General features: G+C 43.4%; 1 protein-coding gene across 2 annotated transcripts in view; it reads left to right on the plus strand.

Annotated features, from left to right (window-relative positions):
• The window catches only part of LOC118094203 (E3 ubiquitin-protein ligase RNF113A), a 17264-nt gene extending 7921 nt beyond the window's left edge, over positions 1–9343 (plus strand). The window contains exons 1-10 of one of the 2 annotated variants that reach the window (XM_035134309.3): positions 1067–1186; positions 2143–2219; positions 2305–2409; positions 3185–3292; positions 3719–3828; positions 4897–5003; positions 5247–5336; positions 7317–7410; positions 7782–7888; positions 9194–9343. In XM_035134309.3, coding sequence (XP_034990200.1) covers positions 1087–1186; positions 2143–2219; positions 2305–2409; positions 3185–3292; positions 3719–3828; positions 4897–5003; positions 5247–5336; positions 7317–7410; positions 7782–7888; positions 9194–9327 — 1032 coding nt within the window. In that variant the 5' untranslated portion in view covers positions 1067–1086 and the 3' untranslated portion in view covers positions 9328–9343. Of the gene's footprint in view, positions 1–1066; positions 1187–2142; positions 2220–2304; positions 2410–3184; positions 3293–3718; positions 3829–4896; positions 5004–5246; positions 5337–7316; positions 7411–7781; positions 7889–9193 lie in introns of those variants that run through there. The other variant, XM_060282296.2, reaches the window with a different exon arrangement.
• The last annotated feature ends 61 nt before the right edge of the window (positions 9344–9404 follow it).

Consider the following 9404-nt stretch of genomic DNA (forward strand, 5'->3'; position numbering starts at 1 on the left):
TCTCGAGCTGCCCAAGGGTCTCTTCAGGAACAAATAGCGGGAGCACTTCTTGCCTGAGCTTCCTTGATGTTGCCTCCCCTCCGAGCTCACAGGGCATGTTGGGGTTGGAAGGTGGCCGAGAGTGGGGCACGTAAGCAGAAGCGGTTTTAGGGTAGCACAACCGGTTTGGCTGCACTGGGCACTAGTGCCACTGGGTGTGCTGCAACAATGACGTAGAATGGAGTGTGAGAGGAGGGGGGTGCCAAATTTTAGTATCACACAGGGCGCTGCAAATATTTGAGAGCCCAAAGTCCACCTGTGATTTACGGCAGCCCTGTAAGGTAGTCTGTTGTTACTGTTGCAAACTATTAGAGGGAGCAGAGGTTGGCTTGGATTTCCAGCCATCTTCCCCACGAAATAAAAAATAAAGAATGCAGCAGTCTATTTAAATTGTCTGCCCCATCTTGATCCAGGACTCAGTTGCATGCCAGAAACTAGCTTTTGCTCCATCAGTCAGTATGAGATGTACTACACAATCATAATCATAGTAATAATAATTGTTGTCCCACCTTTTACCCTGACGGGTCTCAAGGCGGCTTCCAGATAAAAATAGGAACAGCTAAAAACATAGAAAAAAACGATAATAAAAAATAAGCATTGATAGAATTAAAACTATAAAGAGATAGATATACTATTGACGTGGATGTCTAAGTCGGTAGAGCATGAGACTCTTAATATCAGGTTTAAGATCTGTTAAAAACCAAAACAACCAAGATAATTACAATAAAAACATGTTTAAATGTTCGAAAATGCCCGATCGCGGCAAGCCTTGAAATCCTTGGCGGGGACCCCGAAGCGAACCCGGAAGCTCTCAGTTACGTGCGAGTCTACTTTAAAAAAAATAATAACAATCACATTCTACTACGTCACAACGATGGAGCTGACGAGCGGTAGAGCGTCGCCTCGCTGTCCGTAATACGCCCGACTAGAACCTTGGCCGATTGGTCGCTGTCGGGTGGGGGGAGGGGGAGAGAGAGGAGGGAGAGAGAGAGGAGGGGTATATCGGCAGACGGGCTCTTCCGCTTCCGGTGAGGCTTCGTACTTGCGATGGCGGCCCCACAGCCCGTTTGCAGCTTCCTCTTCAAGAAGCGTCGCCCCGCGCCCGGGAGGGGCCAGCGCAAAAGGCCGGGCAGCGACCAAGAGCCCGGTGAGAGACCCAGCCTGTCGCGCCGCTGGGAGTGGGTGGACCAAGGGGGCGGCGACGGCGGCAGTTAGGCTAAGCTTCCTTCTTGTCATGATGGGGCTGCCATTGAAAAGTGCTCGGAGAAATGTTTTTATTGCAATTATTTGCATGGCATATACGCGTGTGTGTGAGAGTATCACACACGCACACAATTTTTGTCAGTGTTTGCTTTTTTAATAACTGGCTTATTTTTTTTTACTTGTTTAATTCTTTGGCCACTTTTATCTTGCCCAGGGCAGCCCAAAGCAACTTAGCAACCGACCAAAACAAAGGGACAAACATCCCCTCAGACACATATACTGTACAGATACATTAAAAACCAAGGGGGAAACGTAATACATTAAGAGAAACACCTGACCGGCTTCTAAATTGTGTTTTGTAGGTTGTAATTGTCTTGTTTAACCATTATGTCCATGTTAAAAAGCCTTGAAATCCTTGGCGGGGACAAGGCGGAGGAGAAGCGGGAAGGATCCCGAAGCGTTTCTAGCCCCTACCTTCCAAACATCCACGTACCTGTGGTTCATTTATTTTGGTTTTATTTTATGTCTCTTGTTTGTTCAACAGTGATCTATAATTGTATATGGACTATGTATATTGTCACCAGATCCTATTGGATAACATTGCTATTTCCATAATCTCCTATAACCTTTTTTAAAGAATTAATGAAAAATATGTTTGGCCATAGGAAAGAGAGCTAGCAGGCTTCTCCTTCTGAACCTGTTGTTTAGGAACAAAAGTAAGCCATTGCCTCTTGACTAAAGCAGCTGGCTACCTTTGTTCATAGGATCATAAACTTATTGCAGTGGGGTGGGAGGACCCTGTAGCCAAACAAGGGACGTAGGTGTTTCATGGGAGATGCAGCCTGCCAATATTCATCTGTTTTAGTACTTTGATAATGCTTGTGTCCATCTACCCAACAGGGAGCAGCAGTGATGAAGGCAGCGCGGTGGTCAGGAAGGAGAGACACAAGGAAGTTTCCAACCCAATGATTCAGAAGGTGATGCAGTTTCCCCAAGGGCCCATGAATATGTCCCCTCTTGAATGTTTCCTAGTTAACTCCCACTGATTTTTCCATCTTCTAGACCAAGAAAAGTGTGAAAGACCATACCTCATATGCGTCAAGCAGTAGCGAGGACGAGGGCAAGTCTAAAAGAATTGGAGTTGCATATAAGTCTACAAGATCTGCGGTACGAGTGTGCGAAACTAACATTATGTGATGCACAGCTTATTGGCACGAGTTTCTGATGCCAAGCACTTAAATAAAAGCAAGTAAAATTGCGGGGGGGGGGGGGGGTTGAATCTCTGCCATGGCTTCCCTGCTGGCATCTGTCCTTTTCGACAGTGGAGTGCCTCTTTGGGAGTGAGGTCAAGCTGTTGGAAGGTTGCAGCACCTGTTGTGGCTGTAGAGACTGATGCAGGAGAGACATGTTTTGTTGCAGCTGGGGCAGATGAAGGTGTCCAATTATGCTGCTACAGATGCACCATGGCATTTTTTTCTCTCTGCACTTTTCCCAGCGGTCATTCCTCCTGTGCCAGTAGCTGATTTCGCAGCTTCCATGTTCCTTAACTGCAATATTAACTGGTGGCCTTTGTACACAATCTGCGGACCATTTTTATAGTTCTATGAAGTAACCCAGGGATGGTATGTACTTGCCTTTGTAGGTTATCCCAGTGACAGGCTCATAAGGTGCAGCAGCAATTGGCTTCACCCTCTCCCAAGCACTACTTTACTCTGGTTAGGGGTGATTGTTGCGTTGTTAATAATAATAATAATAATAATAATAATAATAATAATAATATCAGGTCCTCCAAGTCTGAAGTCTGGCAACTCCTGCATTAGAGAGAACATGCATCTGTTTGAATGAATCGCTAGAATAACTGCTAATTCAAATAACAGTCTAATGCTAGCTTAGTATTGTTCACTTCCCATGTTGCCTTACTAATAACATTCTTGTATCTTAGAAACCTGTAGGTCCGGAGGACATGGGCGCAACAGCTATATATGAGCTGGACACAGAGAAAGAGAAAGATGCACAAGCCATTTTTGAACGCAGCCAGCAAATACAGAAGGTGAATATCTTTACCATTTAAAGGTTCCTTCCTTTACTACAAGTTTTCATACACCTTCAAGAAATGGATAAGAGTTTCTTAGTGGCATTTCTCATTTTTATTTTGCACCTCTTCCTTATTTTCCCCCCAAAAGACTGCTGCTAGCATAATCTTTCTGGCCACTTGTATCACAGCCATCCCCTATTCCCTCCTCCAGGTACAGCACATATTTTTTTTAACAAAAATATTCAGTACTATTCTTGTTTCTGTTTCTTGCTGCTGTCTGGTCTCATCTCTGTTTTTCTGTATTTCACCAGTGCTTTTCTTAGCCGCTGCTTCATTGTACCAGTATGTGGGAATTGAGCTGGTTACATGTGAGGAAGAAGCTGCTCTGGTGTCGACCAAGCTGTTTTGTTGATGTGGTTTTTCCTCCCTGTCTCTGTTCAGGAACTTGAAGGGAAGGAAGACGATAAGATTTACCGTGGGATCAATAATTACCAAAAGTATGTGAAGCCAAAAGATACGTCCATGGGGAATGCTTCCTCAGGCATGGTAAGGTAAGGCAGGAACGCATGAAACATTTTGCAGCATGTTGGCTTTATGTGAATTTTGTGCCTCAGAAAAATCCAGCTGGCTGATTTTTTAGCATTGCATTTTCCTCCAATTACAATCCCTGCTCCTATTTCTAAGTTGCTTATGATATTGAGAGATTCTCAGTTTATACTGCACATACATGATTTAATTTGTATGACACTTTTCCATCGTAAAAGTGATGCTCAAGGCAGCTTACAACATGAAAAAAATACAAATATAACAAAAATAGTCATAATAAATAAAATACAGCAAAAGGTACACAACCAAATTGAACAGTTTCCACATTAAATCATAAGAAGATCTAAAAATAGAGATACAAAAAATCTTATCAGTAACAAAAGCCCCACTAAACAGTTCCTCAACCCAAGAATCTCATCAAACACATCAGCTTTTGTAGCTGAAGTCAATCAGGGCCCCACCCTCCCAGGCCAGGTGGAAAAAGGTATGCTAGGCAGGGAGCAAGTCTCTCGGGACTCACGGCCAAGATGTATAGTTGTTCTTCATAGATTTGCAGTATTGTGGTGAGTCAACATGCACATCTCTATGCACCCCAGAACGCTCTCTTTGTTCTAAGAAGTACATGCAGTTGACATGCCAGCAATAAATACCACCAAAATATAGCAGCATGACCAAAATAGATTTCCTGAAAATTCCAGATTTTTTAAAAAAGCCAGTGTTAAAGAAAAACAGGTTTTGAAATACTGTATCATGTAAAGCAGGCACCCCCAAACTTTGGCCCTCCAGATGTTTTGGACTGCAATTCCCATCTTCCCCGACCACTGATCCTGCTAGCTAGGGCTCATGGGAGTTGTAGGCCAAAACATCTGGAGGGCCGCAGATTGGGGATGCCTGATGTAAAGCCACCTTTCTCTTTATCAGATTTGTTCTTCAAATCTTCCTACTTAAAAAAACCCCTCACCATTCCCCATCCAACTACCCCTTGATCCTCTCCTTGCTCGTTTATCACAACTTATTATCTCCTTCTGCGTAGCACACGGCAGCTGTTTTAAGGCCTTTCTTCTTCATTTCAGGAAGGGACCCATACGAGCCCCAGAGCATCTGAGGGCCACTGTGCGATGGGACTACCAACCTGACATCTGCAAGGATTACAAGGAAACTGGGTTTTGTGGATTTGGAGGTGAATGGCTGTTTCATATACTTTCCTAATAGCGGATCTGTGTGATACCTGCTTAAGATTGTGCATCTCCATAAACCATAGCTGCCAAGTTTTCCCTTTTCTCGCGAGAAAGCCTATTCCGCATAAGGGGAAATCCCTTTAAAAAAGGGATAACTTGGCAGCTATGCCATAAACGTAGGGGAAGTTGGCAGCAAGACAGAAATCACTGACAAATGCTCACACATTGGTTTGCTTTTCCTATAGACAGCTGCAAATTCCTCCATGACCGATCAGACTACAAGCATGGCTGGCAGATTGAACGAGAATTGGATGAGGGACGCTATGGAGTTAATGGTATGTTGAGCAATCCTTGTTCTCTTGCCTGAAGTTGTTCAGCTTAAGATGTTTGAATGAGGGACTAGGAAATAGTCCTTTCAAATTTGCATGACACAAAAATTAGAGGTGTAGAGGGCAAGATCGGTATTGCCTTTGGGCTGCATTGGAGAATAAACTGGGTGCATGACATCGAAGCCTTAATTAGAGACTAATTTTGAAGCTTTATCATTAAATGCTATCAAGTATGCTTACGTGTTTTGTCTTACTAACTTCGATACTGATTTTTTAGGAGATTGGGAAAATTATCCCTAGGGAATCAGCCTTCCTGAACTGCTTTGTCCTCAGCACCTGCTTGCTTTCCTCCTAGAACTTTGGTATAAAACAAGGCTGGAGAACCTGATGGCTGGCCATGGTGCCTGGGTTTGATGGGAAGTTGGGTGCCATTCCGGGTCGCCCAACCACTGCCAGTGTCCTTTCTCTTGGCAGATCAAGATGAGGAGATGACAGCAAAGGTTGCAAGGTTTTTAGCTGGGGCAATCAGAATAGGACCCACTATTTGACTATTGATTCAAAACCCTAAAACGTATTTTATATAATTGACTTTTTATTTCTATTCTTTGTATATCATATTGTTGTTTTATTGCTATGGCTGATGCAAATAAAGATTCATTCAAGTTGGATGCCCAACACCAGGAGAAAGCATAACCGAATAGCCACTTCTAGTTCAAAAGATCCTCAAAAGATTAAAAAGTAAATGGATAAATGAGGGTCAGGCAGCCTTTTAACTTTGGGTGATTTAGCATATGTTAAGTGTTGCTGTGCAGAGAGATGGATGTCACTTTGAAGGAGTGTTTAGGGGTAGTCGTACCTCGGTTTACATCCGCTGTGGTTTGAGTACTCTCGGTTTGAGTACTCTGCGGACCCGGAAGTGTTTACTTCTGGGTTTCGTGGCACGCAGATGTGCAGAAGCGATCTGCACGGCGTGCGCATGCACAGAAGTGCTCTATCATCGCTTCGCGCACACGCGGAAGAGACTCCGTTTGAGTACTGCTCAGGGAGCGAATGGCTAACCAATTGCGTCCATAAACCGAGGTACCACTGTATCTGGGACAAGTGATATTTGCTAATCAGAATTAGCAAGCAATACCAGACTACAAACAAAAGTAAGGGGGCATGGTGAGCTAAGTATTTGTTTTTCTCCTTTTGATCTGCAAGCTTTTCAGTCACTGCTCAAGTTTTAGCTAATGCTTTTCTGATGTTTCAAACTGCATGTGGGAGATTCAATTGGAAAAAGTGAGGAACAATCCATGTATTGTAATAGCAGCTATTTTTCTTCTTTGATAGGGTCCTCCCTTGGAATGAAAAGATTATAGCAGTTGGTTTGAACTGGTGCGAGTTTCTTGTAAGATCATTTAGTTGATTAAAAATGCAAAGACTGAAATACAGCTGGCTTCCTTTCTATGTTGCCTTCCTGCTACTTGTTGGTACTTAGTCATGGCTGTGGTGCTGTTCAGATGGGCAATTTGCAGAGTTCCCCTTAAGATTTCATCCATTAAGGCTCATGGGTCATGAGTTGCCTTCTCTTTGTACAACCCCCACTTAGATCTTTATGGGGCCTCTTCTGTTGGTAAAGTAAGTTGTAAAAACTTGGAAGATATTCAGTAGGATTGTGCTTTTATGATAGCCCGTGAGAGTACTGGGAACCAGGCATCTGCCTAGTTAAACTGCTGGAGCAAAGGCACCCCTCCCTTCTTTGTCTGTTAATAGAAAAGGGTGGGCGGGAGGGAGAACAAGAGCAGATGGTTTGAGTGGGCAGTTTAATAAGCTCATTAAAGCTAATATTTTCATCCTATGTGCTGGTGGCTTCAAAGGAACCTAGATGTTGAAGGCTTGCCTATTCTTGGCAATACAGCTTCCTACACAGGGTGGGCAGAAGTTAAGTCACATCCCGTTATAGTTAGCAGCAGAACCAAGCAAATACTTCTTTCTTTTGAGCAGATGATGAAAACTACGAGGTGAGCAGTGACGATGAAGAACTGCCTTTCAAGTGCTTCATTTGCAGGAGCTCCTTCAAGAATCCTGTGGTGACCAAGTAAGATGGCTGGAGGATCCAGATGCTCCTTTTGTTTAAACTTGGAAGCTTTTCACATAGAGCTATGAGGGGGACTTTAAAAATAAAATAAGAAATGTGGCAATGACGCAGAGTGAGGATCTTGGCTGGGGTGCCAGCATTCTGCAATTCTATAAATGTGCAGGAAAAAACACACACCTTTGTATTGGGGCATGGAGTTAACAGCCTGCAAACTCAGCTGGCATCAACCAGTCACAATAGCGGTATTCTCAGTGTATGACTTTGAAGTTGAGACAAAATAAACCTCAAAAAGTGGGGTGAAAGTATCAAATAAGACATCCTGCTAGAAAGCTGCTGGACCTGACTATCTTTGCTTTGTGCTTTTTTTCCAGGTGTAAACATTACTTCTGTGAGAGCTGTGCCCTGCAGCATTATCGGAAGTCACAGCGATGTTACGTATGTGACAAGCAAACAAACGGTGTCTTCAACCCAGCCAAAGGTACTCTAGCCTGTGGTGGATTATGTTACACTGTGGGTGCAGGCAGGGTAGAAAGGTCTATTATTCTGACCATGCTACAGCAAAATTACATGTTGGATGAATAGAGGCCATTTAGAAGTTTTGTAATGGATAGGCATTATGCAAATATCCCAGGTAATGGCAGAGACATCCACATTAATCCCTCAACATAAAATATACAGGTTAGCAGCCCCTCAGGTTCCCTGGTTCTAAGCTGAAAGTCAGGGTGGTGAACCCCCTTTGACTGCAGGGCCAGATTCCATAGGAGCTACCCTTCTGTGAGCCACTTTGATAGGTTGGCTGGCCTCCCCCATCTGTCAATCCCTTGGCATCAGGGGTTTTCAACTTCAAGCTGCACTTTGCAAAGAAAAAAATCAGGAAGGCATTCCTGAGTCATGCTTTGCAACTATGGCTTTTATTTGGCGCATTTTGAATTTGGTGCCGCTCTCTGCTGATGTGCAGGGTGCCAAATTCAAAAAGCACCAAATTCCAGCTGCAAAGCTTTATTATTCCTTTGCAGTCATGACTTAAGGCTTAAGACTTAAGTCATGATTTGCCCAAAATAGACTTGTGGGCCTAATTAGGTTCTCTGCCACCTCTATGAGTTATCCCTTTAAATTAGATGTTTTTCATTATCACTGTCACCTGCCTCATACTTAAATGATATCCTGATCCAGAGGGAATCGTTGACAGAACTGGGAAGATCAAATGAAAATTCTCCTGTAAAAAACCAATCTGTCCTGAGCAAGTAACCTTTGAGGCAGACCAGTGTTCCAAGTAGGGTGTTGCATGTACTGGCCTGGCCCTGGCTATGTGCCCACTTCAAAGGGGAACTTTATCCCAAAGTAGGATTTCATAATATGCTCTTCCCTTTAGAAGGAAGTTGTTTCTCAACAAGTTCTACAGACTTCTTAAGAAGTAGCTCCCTGACCACAGTGGTTTGTCTTGGCAGTAGGTTTTTTTTTTTTCAACAGATGTGTCACCCTGAAGGGTTTAAGGTGGAGAAAAACCAGAGGCTCTTACTGTAAATTTTACCCTTAAATTAATTTAAATATTTGTAACTCATTAAAATAAGGCCTCTAGAGCTGAGGAAAACTTGCCTATCCTGTTTGAAGCAAAAGAGTAGGGTAGTTCTGCTTCTCCCATCTGTCTTGTCATCCTGTGGGTTGGAATTATTTATATTCAGTGTGTGAACACCAAAGAAAGGGTTTTTCCACTCATTTTTTGTGTGACTTGGGCCGTTTGCGTGATGAACCTTCACCTGTATTTGATCTTGTGTTTTTTTAGAGCTGATAACAAAGCTGGAAAAACGCAAGATTGAAGAGGGACTCCCAGATGATGTGGAAGAGCCAATGACATTGCTCAGCCCTCATTCCCCACCCCCTTCCCTGCCTTCAGAAACTAGTTCTGTGGCTGAATAAATAACTTATACACAAATGAGTTAGCTTATCACGCATTGTTCTTCCAGGTAAACCTAGCCTGTGTGATAGGGACTAGC

This window comes from Zootoca vivipara, chromosome 12 (genome assembly GCF_965207765.1).
Source record: "Zootoca vivipara chromosome 12, rZooViv2.hap1.1, whole genome shotgun sequence".
In the NCBI taxonomy this organism is placed as follows: Eukaryota; Metazoa; Chordata; class Lepidosauria; order Squamata; family Lacertidae; genus Zootoca; species Zootoca vivipara.